Source organism: Saccostrea cucullata, unplaced genomic scaffold (genome assembly GCF_032062105.1).
Source record: "Saccostrea cucullata isolate Sc308-1 unplaced genomic scaffold, CSIRO_AGI_Scuc_v1 ctg4404, whole genome shotgun sequence".
Lineage (NCBI taxonomy): Eukaryota > Metazoa > Mollusca > Bivalvia > Ostreida > Ostreidae > Saccostrea > Saccostrea cuccullata.
The window spans coordinates 1,450-29,057 of NW_026931118.1; the positions used below are offsets into that span (position 1 = coordinate 1,450).

The 27,608-nt window shown below is 32.5% G+C and overlaps 3 protein-coding genes and 2 long non-coding RNA genes across 5 annotated transcripts; 3 read left to right on the top strand and 2 right to left on the bottom strand.

The window, feature by feature from the left end:
* The first annotated feature begins 575 nt into the window (after window positions 1-575).
* On the top strand, window positions 576-2,478 carry LOC134231463 (uncharacterized). Its single transcript, XR_009984558.1, has 3 exons — window positions 576-609; window positions 1,799-1,910; window positions 2,175-2,478. It is a non-coding gene; the product is annotated as an uncharacterized LOC134231463 (long non-coding RNA).
* A 6,694-nt stretch (window positions 2,479-9,172) lies between these two features.
* On the top strand, window positions 9,173-9,835 carry LOC134231459 (uncharacterized). Its single transcript, XM_062713421.1, has one exon. It carries the CDS (start codon window positions 9,173-9,175, stop codon window positions 9,833-9,835), a length of 663 nt encoding a protein of 220 aa, XP_062569405.1.
* A 115-nt stretch (window positions 9,836-9,950) lies between these two features.
* Window positions 9,951-10,349, top strand: LOC134231460 (uncharacterized). Its single transcript, XM_062713422.1, has one exon. It carries the CDS (start codon window positions 9,951-9,953, stop codon window positions 10,347-10,349), a length of 399 nt encoding a protein of 132 aa, XP_062569406.1.
* Window positions 10,350-13,889: 3,540 nt separating this feature from the next.
* Window positions 13,890-16,398, bottom strand: LOC134231464 (uncharacterized). The gene is made up of 3 exons (XR_009984559.1): window positions 16,035-16,398; window positions 14,499-14,649; window positions 13,890-14,197 (listed from the first exon to the last, which is right to left on the bottom strand). It is a non-coding gene; the product is annotated as an uncharacterized LOC134231464 (long non-coding RNA).
* A 4,736-nt stretch (window positions 16,399-21,134) lies between these two features.
* Window positions 21,135-26,949, bottom strand: LOC134231462 (fibroleukin-like). Its single transcript, XM_062713423.1, has 4 exons — window positions 26,815-26,949; window positions 26,556-26,652; window positions 23,420-23,587; window positions 21,135-21,286 (listed from the first exon to the last, which is right to left on the bottom strand). Exons 1-4 carry the CDS (start codon window positions 26,947-26,949, stop codon window positions 21,135-21,137), a joined length of 552 nt encoding a protein of 183 aa, XP_062569407.1.
* Window positions 26,950-27,608: the final 659 nt, after the last annotated feature.

A 27,608-nucleotide genomic window follows, 5' to 3' on the forward strand; every position in this document is an offset into this window, starting at 1 on the left:
AAATTGTGAATGATTTTTTTTTTACATATATATAAAATAAGTTAAATATAAGTTTTTAATAAATAATGACATCTTTATCCAACATCTCACTGTAATTCCATGTTACTTTAGAATTAATAAAATTAATTATTTATTCCTAATTAATGTTCTTAAAATTAGACTCATAAAGGTCCGTGCCGTATACTCTTGCGCAAAATGTTATACAGAGCGAATCTAAGAAGTATTGTTTTATCAGATTGTGCATTTGTTGTGTGTATCAATTCTATAATCTTTCTTTTCACAAAATATATAAAAGAAAAATTCAAATAAACACATAACAATTTTCACACTGACAATTAACCTTTGTCAAATAGCATTACTTAAGATCCACTCCCCCCAAAACTTCGAGATATCAGATAAGGAGTGCCTCTAGCTTAGTTGGTCATTTCAGTGTCAGGATAACCTTGTTATGCAATTTTCTTGCTGGGCAGAGTATAGCTGCAGCTTCTCTAGGTCAAAATTTGAATTCAACTGATGGACAAGAAGTGCGCGACTCCTTGCTGTTCATATTTAATGTGTTTTTCAAGCTACATACACAAGAATTAAGGCTGGAATATCACTTCCTGCTCAGTAAGTATTATTTCCTTTCATGGATTTAAGAAATTAAGTTTATTTACGCAGGTTTGTTAAGGCAGCACATGGATCAGAATTCGGCGAATTAACACTTTTTTATAATTATGTAACACTAATAAATCGGAAAAGTCAAGGATAAAACTTTTACTATAATTATGCATTCTATAGACTTCAATGGGACTTATACTACAGGAGGCACTTCACCACGACGTCACCACGTGACGTCTATAATTAGAAAATATGCCTTAATGAAAAAGTGAAAAGTTTAACACTACCCCGGGGATAATTAGTTCCAATTTATATTAATAGTTATGTAAAAACATCTCTGTACCATGAAAAGTGCTGCTAGAATCTACTGTTCTCTTAAAGAAATAATTTTTCAACAATTTCGCACGAAACCTTCCCAAAATTTTTACATTTTGTTCATAACATCGAAAAAAATGCATAAATTCCCGTAAACTATACGATTCTAGCAGCACTTTCAAAAAACAAAAGAATAGGAACTTTAGATAGAAACAGAAATTAAGTTTCAAGGTATGCGGCGTAGTGTTGAACTTTTGAATCTTTTTTGTCACAAACGACAGAGGAAAGGCTGATCGGCAAGTAAACACCCTCCCTGCTTTAATTTTACGAAGAAATTGCAGAATTATATTACCATACCTTATTCATACGCTTTATTCCCACAAGAATCACACATGATATTCATTCTAAATGCTTTTAAACTCCGATTTCTTGTGTTTGTTTACACCAATTCTCGTTACTTTTCACTTTCACTCTGCTACTACATGATCAACAGTTATGACGTCACGGGTTTGGTATGTAACCCCTGTGATATCTACAGAGGCCCAGGAACGACAAAATTCCGTTGATATTATTCCTCTTCATATTTCGGTTCATTTTTACGACCTCAAATCAATCTAAGATATCGATTTTAAGAAATTTTTATCTCTAAATCTCACGTCATATAGCTTATTATGACGTCATTCATATAGGCAAGTAGAATATTTGGTTGTAACCTTAACCTACCTGCGTAGTATCTGTACCTCATTTAATTCTTGTTTTATAAGTATATTTAAAATCTACGTGAAATGCACATCCTTGGTTCGTGTATTATGTGTATTGTTGATATTCATTTGGTTATGAAATATAAGTATACTAATATATTATACAATTTAATCAATTGTAGTTCATCGTATGGTTCAATCAACCAGTGGGGCAGGGAATTGATTGTATATAGTCAGTCTTGATTGCATCAGATTCTTCGCCCGTGAAAATTATACAAAGGAATGCAACATTTTGTAAGTACACTATGTCTATGTATGTCTATAACATTTTCTTTAGTAGTAATTATTTATAAACATACTAATACGAATACTAATACGAATTTTGATATGAAGTTAACTAAAATTCTTTCATGTTAATTAAATCCAAGTACCGGAAAGTATTCCTTTGTCTGATTTTTTAAATTATTCATGTATATTTATTTTTATCGTTTGAAATAACGTGATACGTACATTGTATCGAACAAATTTCTTTCACATCTTTATTTCTTTTATTTATAGGCTTTTGCTCTAGAGGGTGGATTCTCCTGTTCATTTCTTTCATTCGTGGAACTTAACTACATATGTATATGCGTGATTAAAATCAATGGATCCGCCACTTTGTGGAACTTAGAAGTGTAAGACAGATGCGTACTTTGAAGAACCTTGATGTGATAACTGGACCCCCTTTTCACTAGGAATATAAATTTTGTCAAGCAGTGATTTTTGAGATTCAGTGATTGAATCCAAATTTGTGTTTGTCTTTAAAATACAAACTAAAATGAATTCTCTCACAATCGTAATACTGGGTTATAACTTATATAAATATTACGCAACTTGAATAAAAAAAAATATTTAAGGAATGTTTTTTTCAGTTTTGTGTGAGTTATTGGTGTGTGAATCACACAGACTTGTCACGTAGGCATATTTCATGAAGCGCGCTAGAACACTGAAGAGTTGTAGGGTTGTTTATGCTGTTAGAGAGATCCGTAGAGATAAGAAAATAATTACAATAAATTACACAAGGAATGATAGAATAAATATATAGTCTGTGTAAATAAATAGATTATGTAGATCGGATAATAAGTAGATGAATTAATTATTCTCAGTAACTTTCAGTAATGAATAATAAAATAAATACGCCAGGATTATGTAGGTCGGATGATCAGTAAATGAGTTCATTATGATGAATAAATGATAATAAATGAATTCATTATGTCCAGAAACTTTCAAATGAAAGAAAACAACAGTGTCGTTGCTTAAGCAAAATGAATTGTTTTTTTTTCTGAAGAATAAAGGCATGTTGCCTTTGTTGAAAATGAATGAAATTGTCATTAGATTTTTTACACATTTACAGAAAACATGAAAATGTAACAATAGGTATGTGTTGCAATAGAATCTAATACTGACTTAATTAATATCAGAAATTCATCGTTTTTATTCAGACACACTTTATTAAACCCAATAGTAAGGTCAACAACTTTGTGTCTGTTTGCTACTTAAACAGATATCAAGAGTAAGTTCATGCAGTGTAGGTCAGAATTAAAACTCGTTCAACTTCAGCGTTGATTTCATCACAGTATAAAGAGAGATAATTCATACAATATCTACTGTCGTAATCAATATAAAGTTATTTTCTCAATGGTTCATGTAACTGAATATATGAAAAAAATCAATTGCACCGTTTTGATTTCTAGATAACTTTAAATCAATGTTAGTCCCTGTATTTTATTGAAAAAATAAAAAAAATCATTCTCGAACAAATTTGAAAGGTGTCAATGTTTGCATTTAATTTTATAGAAGAGAATCCTGTTAAGTTCTATTTTTGTCTGATTTCCATAATTCATTAAACAGAGCTGCACGTGTAACCCGAAAATATTTGTAGAAATCGGTAAATATCGTCGCTGTAAGCATTTATTATACCTGACACCAGTGTATTTAATGAATGCGACACCTATTTGTGTTTACTTAGATAATCAACCTGCTGAATGAATGTTTATCTATTCATATGAAGCAGAATTTGTGCAAAATTTTTTTTGTGAAATGAAGAAATTACTTTCTGCGACCTTCAACTCGACATTTAGATATATCGACGACGTATTGTCGATAAACAACGCAAGTGAATTAAGGCTAAATATGAATATTTCTATGCAAATGAGTTAATAAAAATTCATAATCTGTATATTTTATGTACAGAGAAAAATCAAATTGATTTTCTAATACATACTAAGTACCCACAGTTTATTAATGCAAGTGCACATTATGACGTCATATCATGACGTCATTTTTCTCTCCCATTCAAGGTTATAAATCACATCAACAAAATCACGTCGGCGCAAGGGCATAACCCATCTAATTCAAAATAAAAAAATGTATAATATTAAGGAGAATATTGTTAAAATTAATAAAATTGCTGCACAAATCCTATGAACTTTCTTAATCAATAAAAATATAAGGAAGCTTACACTGTACTGTGAATTTTTACCCTGTTTTAACTTAAAACTGCACGAATAGTAACTAAACAATTTCAGTGCCGACATTTGTACAGCAATATCTTAAATCCTTGGAATATCCCGCGTCTTTTTCTACCTTGTTTCTGTAAAACAAAGTAAGGTATGCTTTTGCGCCGAAGCGATTTTGTTGATGTTTCTTATAAACTTGTGTAGTAGAGGTTGATGACGTCATAATATGACGTCATAATATGTACTGGCTATCGCATGTCGTGGGTACCAAGAATGTTTTATAAAACAAGTCTTAACATTTTCTGTGCGTTAGGTACAGCAATTATGGAATTTGATTAGATATTTTGCATAGAAACCTCCATATGTAGCCTTAACTCACTTGCGAATGATAATTTCCATTCCTACGTAGATACGATATGTTATGTTGAGTTTGAGACACATCTGTTTCATACTTGGATATTTTACTTAAGAAAAAAACGTTAATAGTAATCCAACAAGCTACGTGATAAACGTGATGACTTTAACTTTTCTATCGTCAACTTCCCTTACTTATGCAGCAATATACCCTCATCACCTGGATACGGTGTGTAAATATTTATTTCAGTTGATTCGATACGCAAGAGCATGCTCTACGTAAAAATACTATGGTCGATACAACGATATTGTCAGCAAATACAATTTATCATTGAGACAAATGCTGACCGACGTTTTCACAGTAATTGTTAGTCCATTATTTTTACACTGAATTGACTACGGATTTTTCCGTTATTTCCCGACAAGGAGCACACGGCGGGTGTGACCAGTCACTCTTCCATGGCACTTGATCCCACCTCTGATGTTTCGGAGGTCCGTGGTCTCTCTGCTCCTAATTTTGTATTGTTTTATGGACTTTGATATTGAAGACTGTTCGTTATCTCCAAATCTTTCCTTTCTCCCTCTCTTTCATTTTGACCAATTAAACATGGTTCGTCTTATAAAATTCGTTTAAATCAGTTTCATTATCAAAACTTATACAATGTCATTAAAAAGATACTAGTATTCTTATATGTACACGGTTAGACCACCCTCCTTAATCGATAGGTATTTAGATAAAAAATCAAGTTTGTATATGTTTGTGTTACATATTTTCCTAATGATTCACGCTGATATGATAAAAAAAAAATATATGCGGTTTTCCTTGTGTCACAAACAGCTTCTCTAAGACAAGAGAGATAACTCTACATTTAATTTGGTTCAAATTTTAAACTTTGCATCGACTCAATTACTGAATGCCATCCTCCCTTTGTGTACTTATATATGTTGAATAAAGGTTAACTTCATAAAAGATATTTATAGTATTTAAAAACACGACAATACAGTGTAAAAGTTTCAGCGGGTTCAAAAATCAAATAAACAAGCTGTTAATTCAGAGAATTTGATTCCCTCGCTTAGGGAAACAGTAAACCAATCAATAGCGTCTTCTTTAGGCCACAGGAAGTTGTTATGTAAAATTTCATTGTAAAAGCTCAAAGGGTTCTTGAGATATCGCGCGGAAGCGAAAGTGTTATAACAGACAGAATTTGCGAATTCATGACCTTGACCTTTTGACCTCAAAATCAAAAGGTTTCTTCTGTAGTCCATAGGGATTTACTATTCAAACTTTCTTTGCAAAAGCTCAAAGGGTTCTCGAGAAATCGTGTGAAAACGAAAGCATTACAGACAGACAGAACGACGGACGGACGGACAGACCCAAATCAATATCCCCCACTTTTCAATACAAAACACAACAAATAATAAACAAATCTATTCATTATAATATAATTTTGTTTGTATTCTCGCCTCTCATTGGTTGATACCCCCCCCCCCCCCCCCCCCCAAAAAAAAAGAAACGCAAAATATTTTGTATATAATCTGGTTTGGTATGGGGACACACCCCTTTGACGACCAGCTTAATCATCTTATCCATGAAACCCCAATGTAATTCCCAGTCCTCGGAATCCATGGAAAATTCCAGATGTAATAAATGTATCGTTAACTTCAAACAATTACTCGATCTTACCTCATGTAAGCAAACATCATGACTGCTAGATCTATGTATTAATTATATCCTCTCCTCGCTTCCCATCACTTCCGTTACTACGGTTGTATTATGCGCGGTTTTGAACTCATACAAACATAATTTTTTATCCAAAAAGTTGTTTAATTATTTAAAAATTTAATCATAAGGATTGACTCTAAGTCTTGGCATAATTATCGAGTTTTATCTGGTTTGGGTCAGTCTATGCTTTTTTATAATCCGATTGGATAATTTGGCCAAGATTTAGAGTCATTCTTTTAATAACTTAGACTAAAATGAGATGAAATTTTACTATTCATTTTATTAAAACTATCATCCTTTAAAACAATCTATTTTCTCGGTTAGACTAAGTAAAATTAAAATTACGAGGGGGGGGGTGAAAGGAGACGGCATATTAAAATAAGTTTGATTTAATAATAAACATTATTTAAAGCTCTTCTTAAATCAATTGATCAAAAGTTACTTTCTTCTAAGAATATAGTATACCAAAAGTTGACAGAGGTGTGTGGGAGCGTAGGAATGACAACTCTTGAAAAAATATCAATATATTAATGGTAAAAGTCAATTTGTATTAACTCTACAGACAAATACATATACCATTTACGTCAATCATTAAAGTTTTACTTATTTAAAGAATTAAAATGAAAAAAAAAAACAATTCATCAAAGAATTACTTTGTAGATTCATGTTAGAACCATATTTTTCTATTCCTTTGATTCTTGCCATGTGATCCGGAGGTCTGCCATGCACTCGGCACATTTAAGTGCCAGTTGCAGGTTCTTTGGATGAGACCTTTAAATCCGAGGTCCCGTGTCATGAAGGCGTTTGGCACGATAAAGATCCCTCACTGCTCAAAATCCCTGAGTGCCGGGTAAGGGTAAGTATTTAAAGACCTTCAGCGGTATATGGTGACGTCTCTACATGAGTGAACAATTCTCGAATGCGACGTAGAAGAATATGCATTCTTTGAAAATATTGCAGAAGGCAAAAGATGGGGAGTATTTCTTTAGAAAAGAAACAATGGTGGATATAGTGGTATTGTACTGTAGAATATGCACATCAGGTGATGCTAATTATGTCACATGAATATCGTTAATAGTGTGACACCAGTCTAATCTGACATGTATTCCAAGACAAACTTTGTTTTTAGCTCACCTGAGCCGAAGGCTCAAGTGAGCTTTTCTGATCAAAATTTGTCCGTTGTCTGTTGTCGTCGTTATAGTCGCAAACTTTTCACATTTTCATCTTCTTCTCAAGAACCACTGGGCCAATTTCAACCAAACTTGGCACAAAGTATCCTTGGGTGAAGGGGATTCAAGTTTGTTCAAATGAAGGGCCACACCCTTTTCCAAGGGGAGATAATCATGAATTAGAGAAAAATTATTGGCATTTTAAAAAAATCTTCTTCTCAAGAACCACTGGGCCAGGAAAGATGAAACTCATGTGGAATCATCCTCAGGTAGTGTAAATTCAAGTTTGTTCAAGTCATGACCCCCGGGGGTAGGGCGGGGCCAAAATGGCCGATCAAAGTTTTACATAGGAATATATAGGAAATATCTTTAAAAATCTTCTTCTCAAGAACCACTGGGCCAGGAAAGATGAAACTCATGTGGAATCATCCTCAGGTAGTGTAGATTCAAGTTTGTTCAAGTCATGACCCCCGGGGGTAGGGCGGGGCCAAAATGGCCGAACAAAGTTTTACATAGGAATATATAGGAAAAATCTTTAAAAATCTTCTTCTCAAGAACCACTGGGCCAGGAAAGATGAAACTCATGTGGAATCATCCTCAGGTAGTGTAGATTCAAATTTGTTCAAGTCATGACCCCCGGGGGTAGGGCGGGGCCAAAATGGCCGATCAAAGTTTTACATAGGAATATATAGAAAAATCTTTAAAAATCTTCTTCTCAAGAACCACTGGGCCAGGAAAGATGAAACTCATGTGGAATCATCCTCAGGTAGTGTAGATTCAAATTTGTTCAAGTCATGACCCCCGGGGGTAGGGCGGGGCCAAAATGGCCGATCAAATTTTTACATAGGAATATATAGAAAAAATCTTTAAAAATCTTCTTCTCAAGAACCACTGGGCCAGGAAAGATGAAACTCATGTGGAATCATCCTCAGGTAATGTAGATTTGAATTTGTTCAAGTCATGACCCCCCGGGGTAGGGCGTGGCCAAAATGGCCGACCAAAGTTTTACATAATATATAGGTAAACCTTTTTAAATCTTCTTTTCAAGTACTTCAAAGCCAGGATTCCTTATATTTGTATGGAATCATACTCAGATAATGTAGATTCTAGTTCGTTCAAATTATGATCCCCTTGGGGGTTAAAATTCAAGCCCCCCCCCCAACTTAAGTTAACTTTCAGTTCTGATCTGATATGTGTTTTTTCCTAGCTGATGTGCTCAGGTGAGCGTTGTGGCCCCTGGGCCTCTTGTTTTATAAAGATGGTGTCAAATTGCATAGTTTAAAGAACATGAAGATTAAGAGAAATGAAAATGAAAATAAATATCGGAATTCAAAGGGGACGGATTGTACATTTATCAGATAGACAGTTTCAACTATAAAATGTTTTACAATAGATCATTCATTTTCCCTATTTTCCGTACAAAAACATTCATGATTGTTGATTTATTGTATATTGTTAAACGTGAAAACCACGTGACTTATGGCCGGGTAGTCATGAATTTCTGAGCTCCGACGTTTTTGACCTTAAGTGTGTTCTTCTGGATCGGGGATTAAAGATATGTGTGGCCAGACCTATAGAGCAATGAATACCATTTCTTGAAGAAAAAATCTGAAGTTTTTGGCAAGTTTTTATTGATTTATTTGTGTTTTCTTTTTGCCCCCTTTTGAACAATAGAATTATGAGTTCCAGTCGTGAGCAGATGTCAGTGCAAAAAAGGAACAGTGGACACGGTCAGCCTATTTCGAACTCCAGCACTAGCGGTATATCGTTTGTTCCTCAATTCATGCCGCCGTTCCTGAGTTACTCGGTGCAATGCAGACCCTACCGAACTTGCAGATAAGCCTGGGGGAAATAACTGAATCTTTGAAGGCAATTAAAGGCTTAACACAAGACATAAGTAACATAAGGAAAGATCTATGGGAGGAAGATGGATTTGATTTTCGCATATCTCATGTTGCTCAACAACAGGAGGAGAACATCGACAATATTCAGATGCTTCAGGAGGAAAACAAAATGTTGAGAGATGATGTCAACATGTTAAAATCAGTTGTCATTAATTTAGACAGAACAGTCAGAAAACAGCAATCTGAAATTACAGATTTAAAGTCACGGTCAATGAATCAGAATATTCTTATTCACAATCTACCAGAAGAAGAAAATGAGGAAAATTTATTTGAGAAAATTCCACATCTCATAAAGCAGCATTTTGGAGTGGACACTTCCTTCTCAAACATTCATAGAAATGGGCCAAAAACTTCAGGGAAAAATCGAATTATCACTGGCAGACTTTCAAAATTCAGTGATAAAGAAAAAATTCTCCAAGCGCAAAGAGAATTGAACAAAAGAGAGCGTGAAGCGTCTGACCAGCCGGATCAAACCGCAGAACCACAGTCATCCGAAAGAACCTTTTACGTCACGCCACAGAGACCAATAGGCAGTTGCGGAAAACCGAAAGAAACTTCAGGAAATAAATGATCAGTACTGGAAGGAGAAAGTGAAGACACGATTCGTAGGAGAGAAGCTAGTATTTCCAAATGGAAATGTGTACAGAGACAAAGTATTGAAATCAAAGCCAGAAAATATTCTGGATATGACCAAAGCAGATAAGGAAAAGCTTCAGCAGATTCCTATGTCTACCATCGATTGCTCAGATGAAGGAAACACATTTAAAGCAGCCGCAGCAACAACAGATACATACAACCAGGTTAGAAACTTTTACAAAAAAGTTGTTATAGACCCATCATACGCAACGGCAGAACACAATATTTTAGTTTACCGTTTTAAGGATGGTAACGGCGGAATCCACGAGGGTCACAACGATGACGGCGAGTTCGGTGCAGGTAGGCGGCTTATTAAAGTTCTTCGATCGATGAATGTTACAAACATGACATGCGTGATCTCCAGATTCTATGGGAAACATTTGGGCTTTCGCAGGTTTCAAATTATGGAAAACTTGATGGCAGACATTGTTCTTGCACATAGTGGCTAATTATGTGCTCAGGTCAGGTAATCAGGTTATTAGAACTGTCGTGCTCAATGTAATGAAGTGTATTAAATTAATAGTTAACCATGGTTAACATGGTTACATTTGTAATATATTGTATTTATTTCCTTCTTTTCCAAATACTTGGTTGTATAGTAAAATGTGTAACTGTGTTGTTTTTTTTTTCATCAATGATTATATTATTATTTATACTTATGTATTTAAAATTAATGTTTAAATTGACAATTGAGTAAATTTTCACTCCCGTTTCTAATATCAAATAATACGGAATTTTCAGATCCGTTGTGTTTTGAGTCTAAAATTTGTCACCGCTTTTCCTTTCCGGTATTGAACCCGATTCGAGATGACAATCACATTTTAGGTTAAAACCTAAGGTACTCTGAATAAAATGAACTACCCTTTTTTGTATATACCCTGTATGTTTTTTCTTTTGTGGTTTTGTTATGAACCTGGCTCTATGTTAAAAAGGATTTTTTTTGTTTACTTGCAACTGCAATGGTATAGACAATGTTTATTGCATTCAGATTTTTTTATGGTGAGCTTGTGTTGGTGTACTACAACAAAATCGAAATAGATTATGTCTTTTAATATATCTATCATATCCCTGAATGTAAGGGGATTACGTTTACTTAGTAAAAGAAGATGCTTGTTTACATGGTTTAAAGAAAAATTTCCTGATCATTTTATTTATTTACAAGAAACACATTCTACTGAGCTAGATCAACAAATATGGAAAACTGAATGGGAATCTGATATAATTTTTTGTCATGGAGAATCAAATAATAAAGGAGTAGCAATTTTATTTCCACATAATATAGATTATAAAATAATTGAAAAAACAAGTGACAATATTGGCAGATTTTTAAAAGTATCCATTTTAAGAGCAATTCTCTGTAATCACCAAAGTAATTCTGAAAGGGTCTGGCACGCATAGTCTCAGAATTTCTTCAAACTTGGCATATAGTATCTTCCTAGGGTAAAACCTATATGTATGGTATAATTTTTTTCTGGACATCCTCCGTTTCCATGGTAACCGGGATACAAAATTTCTGACATATAGGGCTAATTTGTGTATGGCAATTTTGCTAAAAATCACACTTTTTACACCATCTGTGCTGAACCCATATTTAAGATTAGAACTCTGTTGCTAATTTCTTATAAAACTACAACATCAACACTTTCAATGGACATCTTTAATATGTTTAATAATTATTTGAAAATTTTGTAATACTTTGTCAAACAATGGCAAAATATCAACTTTTCGAAATTTGGTCAAAACTGAAAAATTACAACATTTTGGGAAGAAAAATAAAAAATTAGCAGAACTTTCACAATGTATCACCTATTTCATCTGAAGGTACTTGTCACAAATAATGAAAATATTCAAAAACATTCATGGGCAAATAACAACAAATGTTGACTATAACAAAATGAAAAATCATAAAATTGGCATTTCGCCAAAAATCAGCTTTGATGAACATTTCATACAACAAGATATATTTTTCTTTTTAAAATAAAAATTCAAGGAATTTATGCTTAAAATTTGTAAAATCAATGAGATATTGTCAGCTGAACCATAAAAAATTATTTATTTATATCTATAGGCAAGAATATGATCATAAATGTAACCCCCCCCCCCCCTCCCAATTTCGAGCACAAATACAAAAATAATAGTCCTCTATTACTGATTACTGCAGTTAACAGTTAACAGATATCATTGAGATGGTGGCCATCTCAAAGTGCCCCGCATTCAACAATGAACATGAAAATGTAAAGTAGTTTAAAAGGGTCTATTTTGAAGAGAAACATTTGTGAAATACAGTAAAAGTCATCAAGTATGACTTCACGGATATTGCGAATTTACAGATATATATTGAAGTTATCTTGTATCTCCAGTTATATAAATTTACTGGAATTAGAGGGAAAAAATTTTATTTTGCACCAAACAAAGATTTTAAACAGAGAGGCTAATACTGACCATGACCTAGAAACTTCGACCAAAGTCACTGCACATCCACTGACCAGTGGAACTCTGTGAGTGAAATAATAGACAGATTGGGCAAGGGGAGAGAAGATATGCTCCGGACAAGGAATTTTCATAAAATTCTGCTATGACCTTGACCTTTGACCTAGAAACATGGTTCAAGGTCACTGAACATCGGTTACCCAAAGGCACTCTGTGGGTGTTGTATGAGACAGATTGGGCAAAGGAGAGAAGATATGCTCCGGACAAGGAATTTACATAAAATTCTGCTATGACCTTGACCTTTGACCTAAAAACATGGTTCAAGGTCACTGCACATTGGTTACCCAAAGGCACTCTGTGGGTGTTGTATGAGCCAGATTGGGCCAAGGAGAGGGAAGATATGCTCCGGACAAGGAATTTTCATAAAATTCTGGTATGACCTTTACCTGTGACCTAGAAACATGGTTCAAGGTCACTGCACACTGGTTACCCAAAGGCACTCTGTGGGTGAAGTATGAGCCAGATTGGGCCAAGGAGATAGTAAAATATGTTCCGGACAAGGATTTTTCATATAAGTCTGCTTTGACCTTGAGCTTTGACCTAAAAACATGGTTCAAGGTCACTGCATAACTGGTTACCCAAAGGCACTCTGTGGGTGAAGTATGAGCCAGTTTGGGCCAAGGAGAGAGAAGATATGCTCCGGACAAGGATTTTTCACACAATTCTGCTATGACCTTGACCTTTGACCTAGAAACATGGTTCAAGGTCACTGCACACCGGTTACCCAAGGGCACTTTGTGGGTGAAGTATGAGCAAGATTGGGCCAAAGGGAGAGAAGATATGCTCCGGACAAGAGATCTCGGACGGACTGACGGACGGACAGACTGATCACTATAGGGCGCCAGCCGAGCGGGGCCCTAATAAGGCTACATAATAATTTCTAAATTATATGCTTTTATAATATATAAACATGAAACAAAATCCAAAACACAAAAAATTACATAGTTAGCTGCTACATATGATAGAACAAAAGGCTACAAAGTATTACAATTAAGACAAGTACTGTTAGCTTGTGAAATTTTTATTTCAACCTTTATCAAAATCATCAACTACAATGTATTTTAATTGCAAACCATATCATATGAAATTTAAAGAAGCACTAAACAATACATTTGTATCAAGAAGTGATCTGCAGACTTTCAATTAAGAAAAAAATATCATATAAAGGTATGCACATTTGAGATTATTAGTTCATTTTAAACAAGTACATGTACCTGCATTATTTCTACAAGAAAAATGTTATGAATTATTCATGAACAGATAACCCTGTCGTTGACTATTGGGAAAATTAATGTGAATATTAATCAATTACTTATTCTTTGTCTAAGATAATGCTAGTAAAAATATTTAAATGTATTACAAATTGTGAAATAAATGGTATTAAAGCAACCATTTTTTTTTTCTATCTGTCTTCTAAGGGGAGATCACTCTTACTGTACTACTCCTTCAAGTAGAGCTCATTAGTGTGCTGTAAAGAGCTTCCTCAAATAATGACCTCACTGAGTCACTTAGAAATTGGTTGAATCTTGAGGATTTCCAGTATGGAGACACACATGAATATTCTCATTTCCAATTTCATCTTCAGGAAAATCACTCTGACAAGCCAGCTACATTGCTCCTCATATGGGAAACTAAATTACTAGTAACAGACATCAAGGTACTTTCTAAGGAAAAAGTTTAATGCCATATCTCCAACTTTTAAGGCTTCACCATTGTTTGGAGATTTTATGATATTCAGCTTTGCACTTTACTTTGAACTTCATGATATTGCATCTCCACTTATATATTTAAGATGACTTTTTTCTACCTGCAGAAGTAAATACAATTTTCAATACAGTGTATCTTCAAATGAATACAAATATCAAACTGAATTAAATACATAATTAAATTAAATGCATAAATGTAAAAGCAAACCCTAAATCAAGAGGTGTTTTTCTAATGATCATTATGACAGTTGTTAAAGTTAAACATGTTTTCTTTGATACATGCATATATTATTATGACTTTAAAAATCATTTTGATCAATAAAAGAGAAATGAGCAGACCATATACTACATGTAGTACTGTGTTTTTCTGACAATTTAGATTTGACTTTTGAAACTGGTTACCTTGAAGAGAAATGCATCTATAAGCTGTCCCAATTCCTGAAATTGTCTTTTCCAAAATTAACTTCAAGGTTTCATTTGAATTCTGTTATAGCCATGATTTACATGTGTATATGTTCTTGTTCCTTTTCCTTTTCATCCTCTTTGGTGAATCCTTTGAAAACAAAAAATGAATATAATTTAATTTTTGTTAAAAATCACTAAATTCAAGATAAAAATTAATTAATTTTATAATAAAAATCCATCTATATTTTAATTATTTTTCTGTCAACATGATCAAAAGGAAAGTCATTATCCTTACAAAAATATGTACAGGTCAAGCACTATATAAAAGAGAGGTTAAGCAGATGACCGTGTACGTGTCCCTAGGGAAATCCCATATTTTTAAGTGATTTAAGTCATCAGTTTTGCATACTGGGTAATTCTACAAGTTGTACACAATGTATAGACTCGCAAGTACACGTAGGTGAGAACTTGTAGCTTCTTAAACTCAAACTACAGAATATTTATTTTTCAGCAGGTGTTTGGTATGAATTTGAGTATTTATTACGTACATCCAAAGTATCTTTTTTTTATTTCAAGTCATAGATTTATTTGATACAAATGGATTGAAAAGTGTCATGCTGAAATGATGTTTTACACATACCGGTACACGTGCAGATTGTTAAACAGAACACGATGTAAAATCACTGCTATGTTTACATGTAGAGGTAGACGTACACGGTAAAATGCTTAACCTCTCTTTATTGACAGAACTATTTACTTTTAGTTTTATATATAGGAGTATGTGTATTATATAGTATGGCTGTAATGTATAAGGATTTACTGTTATACACCGAATTTCATCATACCATGATTTTTCATCTTCTAATATTTTTATACACCTGGGATTTTTTTCTTTTCTGAAAAGGGAAACTTTCACTTAATGTTATTGTTAAGAAGATTACATTGATTGTAATGTCTCTTAGTCTTCAGAATTTTTTAATACAAATATGGAGAGACCCACCACTTGCCGTTGGAGAGATGCAAATTTTGTCCTATACTTGTCACTCACGACCATTGAGCAGTGAGGGATTTTTTTGTTCCAGTGCCTTACTGGCTACTGCCACACGGAACCTCAGTTTATATGATAGCATCCGAAGGGCTAGTCTCCACGTCCCAGAGTGGGATATGAACCTGCGATATAAGCATAAACTCCTTACTTTGCAATTCTAGAGCAGACTCTCTAAACACTGCACTGCGCAAGCGACGTATAAGTTGCTTTGAAATATAGGCCTACAGCTATCTACCTAGCCAAATCATTGTATTGGACCTGGTTTTATAAAGAGATTGTGTCTGACCTGATTCATGTCTTCATGGTCTGCCATCAACATGTATTTTTATGTAATTATGTATGAAAATGTACCGGGGAGAGTCAGGACAGAGGTCCCTTCAGGTGTCACAATTTTCATAGCAGAGGAATCTCGGGTTACATGCATGCAAGCCAATAAAATGGAGAAAAAAGTGTACATACTTAGCATTTGTAATATTTATAATTACCTCTTGTCTTCTTATGTATTATATCTTGGCCTTTTTTCCTTCTTCCACACTGCCAATCCTTTCCCCGGACCCGCTTTGATAAGTTTTCTCACCAAACTATTTATTTACCACTACAAGTGCCTACATATTGTACCTCCAAACGCTAGAGAGTAATCCAAGGGAAGTAATTTGGAAGCAAAAAATGCTTCAAAATGCAGGAAAAATGGATATTCACCTTTGAATTTCTTTTACACATAACATTTGCCCACCAATTTTTTAATTGTTTGAATATAACCAAATATCAACCTTTCATGTTTTATTATTGCTTAATTTGTAGATGGCTGCATTTTTTTGTTTTAAGTCTGTAAAAACTGATCAAAATTTACTATATTTTTGACATTTTGCAATGCATTACATGACCACTTACAAGTGTAAAATTAAAATTGAACTGTAAACATTGTTGTTTGAATCTCTAGTATTGGATAACAACAATAAACACTAATTTAGATATCTCTGTTCATTTCTAGACATGGTTTTTTCATGAAAAGTACAGATTTTCATGATTTACAAAAATGAGAAAGTTTGTATCCCGTTTCTATGGCAACCAAGTTTACAATTCAAAAACTATTTTTGGATTTTATAATCACTCACACACCTGTATCAAATTATGATATAAAAATTTAAATCTGTAACTATGAGTGCCAAAATATTTTGGTGATTACAGAGAATTGGTCTTAATAGATGATTCAAAATTTACATTAATAAATGTATATGCTCCAACAAAAGATAACTCAGCTGAACAAGTTGAATTTTTAGAATTTTTGTTGATTCATTTAGATGAAGAGAGTGATAAGAATTTGATATTAGGTGGTGACTTTAATATTACCTTAAATCCTACCATAGACAAACAGGGTGGAAGCATTGAAGGGAAATCAAGATACAGGGATAATCTAATTGGTGCTATGGAAGATCTAAATCTAATTGATATTTGGAGAGAAAAAAATCCAGACAGAAAACTCTTTACATTTTTGCGAAGAAATCCAATTATTTTGTCAAGATTAGATTTTTTCTTGATTCCAGCTTTTTTGGTACCTTTTGGAACTGCAAGTATAAAACCATCCATAAAAACAGATCATAGTGTTATAGTCATAACTTTAAAAGGGAAAATATTTGTTGATAGAGGCCCTGGTTTTTGGAAATTCAATGCATCCTTACTACAAGATGAGATATTTGTAGAGAAAATAAAAGAAACAATTGTACAGTTAAAAGAAAAATACTCTAGATTAGAAAATAAACAGTTAAAATGGGACACAATTAAATGTGAACTAAGAGGTTTTATTGTAAAGTATTCAAAACTTAAAGCACGTAGAAATCGAGAGAATGAAGAATGTTTAACTAAGAAATTAGAGGAACAAAATGTAAAAATAGCAACAGACCCAACTGAAGAAAATGTAAACATATATAATAAAATAAAAGAAGAGTTGGAAATAATAAATGACAATAAAACCAAAGGAATAATATTAAGATCTCAGGCCAAATGGTGTGAAGAAGGGGAAAAATGCACAAAATTTTTCTTATCTCTGGAAAAAAGAAATTACAGAAATAAATGTATTTCAACTTTAAATATAAATGATAATATTGTACAATGTAAAAATGAAATATTAGAAGAGGAAATGAAATTTTACAAGAAATTATATACATCTGACTTGGATTTTAATGAATACAATGAAAATCTTGGTTATTTTGTGAATAATTCTAACATTCCAAAACTTAAAGCTGAGGAATCCCTTTCATGTGAAGGACCAATCACTTATGAAGAATTCGAAAATATTTTGAAAACATTCAAACATAATAAAACACCTGGGACAGACGGGTTTCAAATGGAATTTTACGAGTATTTTTGGAAAGAGATATCAGAACTAGTTATAGATAGCATAAATGAAAGCACTAAAAAACAGGCTCTCTCTGTTGACCAAAGAAAAGGAATAATAACTTTAGTTCCAAAAAAAGATAAGGATAGAACTTTGTTAAAAAAATTGGAGACCAATATCTCTTCTAAATTTTGATTATAAAATATTATCAAAGGCATTGGCAAAGAGGATGAAAACTTATTTACCTCATTTAATAGATTCTGACCAAAATGGATATTTAGAAAATAGATTTATAGGAGAAAATATCAGAACTATCTCTGATCTTATAGACTATACTAGTATCAAGAATATCCCTGGACTAATTCTTTTAGTAGATTTTGAAAAGGCATTTGATACAGTAGAATGGTGTTTCATTGATAAAGCTTTAGAAATATTTGGTTTTGGTGAAAGTTTCAGGCATTGGGTTCAAATCCTGTATACAGATATATCTAGTTGTGTCATAAACAATGGATATGCAACATCTTTTTTCAAATTAAGTAGAGGGGTAAGACAAGGATGCCCTTTATCACCATACTTGTTCATTTTATGTGTTGAATTGCTTGCAATAGCTATAAGGGCAAATAAAAATATACGCGGCATAAAAATAGGGGAGACCGAATTTAAAATTAGCCAGTTAGCAGATGACACTACATGTTTTCTAAGTGATGAAAAATCAGGAATTGAAATATATAATGTTATTCAAAATTTTAAGCATTGTTCTGGATTGAAAATTAATTTGAATAAGACTGAAGCAATTTGGATAGGAAAGAATAAAAATTTCAAACCAGGAATCTTGCCAGTAAAATGGTCAAAAGGTGAATTTTTTACCCTTGGAATTTGGTTTAGTTCAAGTGGGGAACAAAAAGTTCTTTCTAAAAACTTAAATACAAAATTAGATGAACTAAAAGCAACTTTGAATTTATGGAAAATGAGGAACTTAACACTCATTGGCAAAATTCTAATAGTAAAAACTTTAGCAATATCTAAAATAGTATATCAAGCACAAGTACTTCCACTTCCCCCACAAATGATAAAGGAAGTGTCTAAAGAACTGAATAAGTTCATATGGAATAATGAAAAACCAAAGGTTAAAAGTTCAGTATCTTGCCAAAAAATTAATAAGGGTGGATTGAAAGTTCCTAATTTTGAAGCACAAATGAAATCATTAAAACTTGGTTGGGTTAGAAGGATATTTAGTAATACAAAAGCAAGATGGAGAAGCACAATTCAATCTTACCTGAAGGATATAGTATTAAATAATTTTATTATTAGCAGAGGTTGTTTAAATAGGCCATATGCAGAGTTAACATTACCACAATTTTACAGAGAAATTTTTGAAACATGGACACAAATAAGATGTAATGATATTGATATTGAACCAAAAATTTTTAAAGAAGCTCTTTGGTTCAATGATAACATTAAAATCAATAATGAAACTGTGTTCTGGAAAAAAATGGTACACAAAAGGAATCTTATACATTGGAGATATTTTAGGTGATAATTATGATTTCTTAAGTCATGAAGAATTAGGTAAACTGTATGACTTCAATGTATCTTTTTTTGATTACTTTTGTTTAAGGAATGCCATTCCATATCACTGGCGAAAATACATAAGACAAAACAAAAAAGTTTCAATCAATAGAGATTCCTTGATCTTAAGATTCAATGATAAAATAAGTCCATTGTCAAAAATATCTTGTAAAGATTTTTACTGGATTATAGTAGAAAGTCTAAATGAAGTACCAACATGTGTACAAAAATGGGAGAAAATATTTAACACAAACTTTTCGCCTGCAGACTTAGAAAAAATATTTATGCTACCTTTTGTATGTTCTAATGAAACATCATTACAGTCTTTTCAATATAAGCTTACTCATAGATTTTTATCACATAATAAACTACTTTTTCAAATGAATATTCAAACGTCACCACAATGTTTAATTTGTAAAAAAGAAGATACTTTAGAACACAAATTTTATTACTGTACTTGTGTTGCAACTTTTTGGAACCATTTTCTAACATGGTGGAATGATCTACATATATTCAATGTAGAAAAACTTTCTTGTCAAAATGTTATATTAGGTCTATATGAGAGAAAATGTGACTGTTTGAATTACTGCATTTTGCTTGCAAAGTTATATATACATTCAGTGTCAGTATCTAATTTGGATGTCATTAGAAAACTACCTGAGTTTCACAACTTTTTAAATCTGTTGAAAAAGAAATTACTGCTTAAAAAAGAAGTGTATTGCTCAAATAGTAATTTAGATAATTTTAATGAAATCTGGCAACCTGTATTAGATATATTATAATCAATATCTTGGAATTTATTATATTTTTTATATACTATGCTATTTAATTAAGTGTTAAAATCAAAATGTAATTTCCCCTGTAATGGATTTCTTTGTAAAAATAATGAACAGTTAATTTGTATAAAATTATGTAGATAGTAAGCTCCACATTAAAGTTTAATGATTTATAAATCAGAAACATTGTCCTATAAGTAGATAGATGTTATTGTCTATAGTTGAATTTGTTGCATGCTTTTCTATTTTATAATTTTGTATATGAAGAAAGAGCCAATAAAAAAAAAAAAAAAATATTGTTAAACGTCCCTCTCGAAAATTTTCGACTCTGGAGACCTCATCGTATGCCTGTGCTAGCACCTTCATTTGGCAGTGTTTTAAGTAAGAACAACATCTAAACATTTTACCAATTTATTACAACACAAAAACCTGATTTTGACTAGAACATTCGGTAAAGAAAAATAACATCGCTTTACAAACAGTTCAACCACACACCCTCAGAATATAATTGTTAAACACGTGTTGTCTTTATTAAGTAAACTTCATTTCACAAAAAAAAAATGAAAATATAACGTCATGATCAAGATGGATAAAAGTTATCTCTTTTTTTCTGATGACTGATTTCCATTTATTTTAAAAGGTTATCCATCTGTTGAAAATAAAGAAACAAGAATCAAATATATTTTCTGAGACATCAAAGATAACTACATATTGCTAATAAAAATTCTCATTTAACCGTTAAAAATATGTTATGAAATACAAAAAAAGTAGATATTAAATTAAAGATTTGAAATTTTTACCTAGTGACCTTTTATCATCATCACGGTCCCTCTTACATCCGCCCCACTCTCTACAGTGGGAGACCATGGACTGGACCAGACGGACCAGGGACCGTTAAGGAAGGCTCAATAACAGGCGTTAAACCACCAGCCTCCTCTACGCTTAATGTGAGCAGCACAGTGATCTTCATTCCACCCGTCGTTATCTCTGTCTGGGGTGGTGAAGAACATCCCAGACAGATCAGTGGAAGCAAACTCAGTTTCTAACATACTGTCTCCTGTAAAATTAAACAAACGGAATCACAGAGAAAAATTTATATATCTTTAATGTAATTGTCAATAATAATATATGTTTTATGGTTAATATTCATTTAGTCCAGTGCTAGAATCAACGGTGTCTATCATACTAGTTACTGCAGAATTAGAGAAAATATGTAACAAAGATAATAATTATTCATTACTAATTTATATCACATTAATCTTTATACTTGAGAACGTCTGGGATACAGACTTTAATATGATGTTTCAAAAGCGAGATAATTAAAAAAAAGATACAACTCAACAAAACTTTACATAATTCACATAGAATCCTTTCTAGTGAAACAATTAATCCCAGGCACGTCACAACTTTAAAGGCTTTTATTTGGGAGTGTAAAAACCAAGGGAAATATTAAAAACCATTAACAATAAAAGTTATATCTGTCAGACACAATGCTTTTAAAAATGTGTAAAAAAGCAAAACGAAATATATCAATTAAAATCCAATCGAGATAAGATATTGTGTACCTGTTTAGAAATATTAGATTTTCATTTAATAATTCATAGGTATTGTAAATGTTAAGCGCGTTGAATCGTTTTGAATTAGCCCTAGGTGTTTCCACTCTCACACTTTTATAGGTTCAAAGAACAAAAACTACGTTTATTTTTATTTATTATACTTTAAATTTTCCAATTATTGAAAAGAATGCATAGGTCACCATATTATTTAAGATGGGAAACATAAATGAATAGAAGCATATGTCAACACAAAAAATCACATTTTTTGTAAACAGTATTGTGAAAAATCAGTAAAAACTAGTTAAAATGCATAATTCTGATGCTGAATGTTACTACGTACTTCCTACTCAAAAGATTCTTTTGAATTGTGAATATCAAGGTAACTATTTTACAATAAAGCAAATGCCTGAATGAAGAGACCTTAGAAGGAGTTATTGCCCTTGTAAACATTTTTTGATGATTGAATAATTGATTATATATAGAAAATTTGCATTTTTTAAATTTTTTAACTTAACAATATTTATCATTACACCAGTTGTAAAGCATTCTTCCAAGAGATATTGTTCTATTAGGTATGAATTTAAACGAATTACGGTATTTGCAAAAATCTATGATATCATAGGAGGGTGGAATTACCTTAATTAAAACTTTTTTATTTAAAAATCTAACCGATGAAAAATCTTTATCAGCAAATTTTCGTAGACTTTTTTGCATTCAAGATTAATGACGCTCTGTAACTTTCATTTTCCATATTTGTTAAAAATGTGAATTAAGAATTTAATAGAGAAATGGTAAACATGTCGAGGTAATTTTTTTTTTTTAGACTTTTTTAGATTTGAATATGTTTCCAATCAAAAAAATTTCTTTGAACATCAATTTTTATGAAGATGGCGACATATTAGATAAATTACGCTTTAATAACGTCTTTTTCCATAATAGATAAAATGTGAATTATAAAAAATTGTTAGGAAACCCAAGATAAATAACAAATGTAATGTTGATGACATGTAATAACTGGATTTGTTTGTTTAAAGTAATTTATTACAAATATAATCTTAATGGTATGTAAAATTCATAGTTTGAAATTTTTGCTACTTGACAAAAATGATTTAAATGGCTGTTGAATTCGAGAATTGTACATGCAAAGGACAATGTGAAATATTAAACATGTTTAGTTAACGTGGAATCAAAAACCTATAAAGAATATTAGTAAAACAATTTCTCTTCGTTTCAACAACCTAATATGAGTGGCGCAGTGGTTAGAGCGTCTGCTCTAGAGTCGCGAACTAAGGAGTCACTTCTTACGTCGCGGGTTGGAACCCCATTGTGGGACATGGAGACCGATCCTTCGGATGAGACCGTATAAACCGAGGTCCGTTGTCGCAGTAGGTGATGGCACGAAAAAGAACCCTCACTTCTCAATGGCCCTAAGTACCGAGAAAAGGACAAAACTTGCAGCTCCCCACTGGCAAGTGGTGGAGTCTCCATATGAGTGAAAAATTCTCGAGAGGGACGTTAAACAACATACAATCAATCAATCAACAACTTAATAATCTTTCAATACAGAAATGTATATTTATGATTATATACGTAATGTGAACCCAATTTTAAGAATTTAACATGAATACACTTACCTGAGGTTCCCGTGGCAGGTCCTGAAAAAAAGAGTAGATATTTCCCTGCTTCGTCGGAGATAGAGAATCCGTCGTACATTTCATAAAGTGTTGTACCATTCTGGAGAGTGATGGAAACATAAAGGGATGATGAATTTTCTTTTGTTAATTGATGGATTACGTCATTTCCTGTATAAAGATATACTTGAGATCAGCTGAAAAGTCCATTGCAATACAATTAATTCTATTAAAAATATGAATCTACCATATAGAAAATTTAAATTATTTTCCTTAGCTGAAAACAATAATGCTCAAATTGGTATCATAAAAATATGCCGCTAAATGATTTCCTCTTTTTTCTTATTATTTGAGATATCAAATTAACACGATATGTGAATATCGTAGAACACATATTATTATCCTTTAGAATTATACAGTCTATCTGATTGTTTTAGATCAGGTCACGTGCTTGGAGATAACTCGTGATCTCTCCTTCACGCACAGGGTGACAACCGTTGTCTTCCTTTCAGATGACAATGAAAAAGCTTAAAGACCTATTTTTACCGTACGATTATTTGAGGAGAGGGAGTGGTCTAGGTAATAGTGATGTTATTTACCTGGAGACCCCCAATACCCAAGATGTCAAAAATCTGTGTACACAATGCAATACACAGGAAGTCTTTGTTTGGTAATTAGGATCAACATTATTTTTTTTTCGTTTCTAATTTTGAGTAAGACTTATTAAAATTACTTATTATTTCCATATAAAATAATATTTAAACTAAACATCAAAGCATCTAAATCTATACGTTTAAAAAAAAAAACTTCAATAAAATGATTCACCATGATTTTAAAAAGTGTGCACATTGAAAAAAAAATCCATTCATCCGTCGTGTGAACAGTTACCGCGATCGGAAGTTTTTTTTATTATTATTTTCTATTCAACTATTTTGTCAATTTTCAGAGTGTTTGTGTTAATAAAAAAATATTGTTTAAATTAATTTCTCCTTAAGATCGATCTCCGTTCATTATCTCTATGAATACATATATACGATAGAGGAAATTCGAGCAATAATAACAGTCACGTCTCTGTTAACAACATCGTATAGATTGGATCTATTATACAAAGATAACATTTTTTCGTAAACCATGTCAATAGCGCTAAATAACTTATGTAACTTATATGTTTTTTTTTCATAATTTTAATAGATGGACTTCCAATAATGCGGCGAGTTTATTAAAGTTTCTCTGGACGACCTAAATTCCTCAGATATTTCGAACGGCATATTGCTTACATTTACAAAACAGTCGCAAGGAAAACAATTATTTTATGAAATCAGTGTTTTGATTATCTACTTTTCATTATTTTTTGAAATAAAATTAAAAAATTAAACCTGACGAATAGTGGACACAGAGTGGTTTTTGTAACCCGTGTGTATCAGCTGTGTATACAAGGCGGGTACATGAAAATGTTTGATGCGTGGTAACACAATCGTCTTCAAAAAATGCAAACTGAGATTATCAGGTAGCTCAGGTAGCTGGCCTGTCAATCAAATCGGAAGCTATTGTTCTTTTTATGATTGACAGGCGGTAATTACCAAATTATAATTTAGCGATCTTGATTCAGGTAGATTCGGGGGGCATTAGCATAAAATTGGGTGTTTAAGCGAGCATGCTAAGTTACAACTGTGTTGTCGCCCTTTGAATGAAATTACAGTGGTTCTAGAGCGAGAACAACTATTTATAGTTATAAATGAAAAATTGCTAAATATGCAGGATCGGTACACAATAAATTCTAACGATGATGTCAAAGTTGTCTGTTGACGTATTTTGAAAATGAAATCCGAGCATAGTAGCGGAACACAAGAGGTTTGATATCTATTTTCAACTCAATTTGTTTGATAATTTTGATTCTTCGGGATAATAAAACTTTAATGGACTGTTTAGAAGGAGGACATCACCAATCATCAGTTCTGACTAGGGTTATCACCCTCGGGCGATCTCAGCTATGTTAAGGAGGGTCAAAGTTCACATTCCTGGTACACCGTATTGGAAGTTTAACTGTGACGTCATTGAAATTTAACAAGCCACAAGAATTAATTAACGACATGATCGTGCGTAAATAACAACTTGAATATTTTTTTTATCAATTATTTATAAAATCTTGTAAAATTGGAATACTTGATAGCAATACAGTAAAGTATTAGAAGAAAGTTCTTCGTCAAATATGACGTCATCAGCCTTGACATGATGCAGGACAGCCGATTCAGAGGACTAGATTCACTGGTTTAATAATTACAAGAATGCTCAAATAAATATGATATAATCGTTAATTTTTTTACCTAATCATTAAAACTAAAAGAAAATAATTTATTAAGTACAATTTGTATAGAATATGAATTTATCTAGTAGCGTTGGGGCTGCACAGGGACAAGGAATTTAGAGAATGTCGCTAAAACGATAAGCGTATCCGTGATTTACATCAAAAGTGCAAGGGCATAGACTATTTTGTTTCAGCTGAAATTTGAAGTATTTATTGCTTATATAGTGTTTATTTTGAAAAGTGCTGGGAGCTGATCCTGGTCTGCATAACATTATTTTTATTTCTAACAGAATTTAAGCGAAGTGGAAATTTTTAGCTGTTATAAGCATTTTTGGCAGAATTTTCAGTACTTGGCAAACAGACTAGCTCCCAGCACTTTTGGGGCAGAGGAAATAAACATCTTTTAATGTGTATAATTTTTTTTCTTGAAAAACAAGCTTATGTCATTACACTATCCTCATTTTCTTCATTCAGCTTTACAATTCTATTTTCAAACAAGTCACGTGACAAACAGCTGATACATGCGATATAACTGTTAAAAACTACGGCCCAGTCCTATCCATTATTGATAGCTATATTACATTTTCTACAAGTATTCACTAGCTTTGTTACAATTTTTTAAAAGATGTAATACATATTAAAACGGTACAAAGGTCACATTTTCCATATCGGTCCTTAACATAGCTGAGATGATTGATGATTTCTCCCTTCTAAAAGTCCATAGTCTTATATTTAGATCTTTATTATGGTTATTTTTTTTACCTGGTACGAGAATTTTTTTCTTCAAACTTTCAAGGAATAAAAAGTTACTATTTGAAGGCGACTTACACTTACCAACCCAGACATTCTGTTCAGGTGATCCAAAACCATTTTTATATTCCGTCCAGGTCCTGTTGAAGCTTACGGATCCGTCTAAGCGTTTCTGAATTGTCTTGAAAATTAATATTCATAATAATTAATTTTATTGCTCAAACAATTAAAGGCTTAATATGTTATGAAATAAACTAAAATAGTATCCTACAATCCTTAACTAAAATAGCAAAAACAATGTAAGTAATTTTATGTGCTTTTAATTCTAAGATAATCTACACACCGTCCATCCCCCGCCCATTGTGTCCATGTCACAGTACACACGGACAGGACTGGTAATGGTTCCATAGGGATATATATCATACACCCCTGTACTGGTGTGTCCGTCTTCACAAATATCGTTACAGTCTTTAGGCATGGCTGAGAAAATACAATCTAAAAAAAAATACCGGGATCAAACTATGTATATGCACAAGATGAGAGAGGACATATATAATGCCTGCATGCTATACTAAGGTTAATTATTTAGGCAATACGTAAACTACATGTACTGTCCAGTTTATGTTAAACTTTTCCTCATTATCTAAAATCATATTTGTTTTGATTTTCGTAATTGCTTCAAATCTCTGATCTATGACATGATTAAATGTATGTAAAATCAAATACAATTATTTTTCCATAATTTTGTTGTACGGAGGAAATGTTTAAGGGGAATACATTTTTAGATCAGATGCTTAAACATTTGTACAGTGAAATAGATGTTGTAAAAACTAGTATAATAATAAAATCATTATTTTTCGTATTTATGTGAAATTGAACATTTCATAAATTCCAAGGTCGATACAACGACCATGTTTTCCAACACAGCCCATCGTATCAAACTTTAACAAATTGTAAGGCCTTTATTTTCACAATGAAATGTCCTAAACCTTTCTATTTTCCGGATCAGAACAGTGGACACGCGGTGGATCTGACCGATCGCCGGATCAGAACAGTGGACACGCGGTGGATCTGACCGATCGCCGGATCAGAACAGTGGACACGCGGTGGATCTGACCGATCGCCGGATCAGAACAG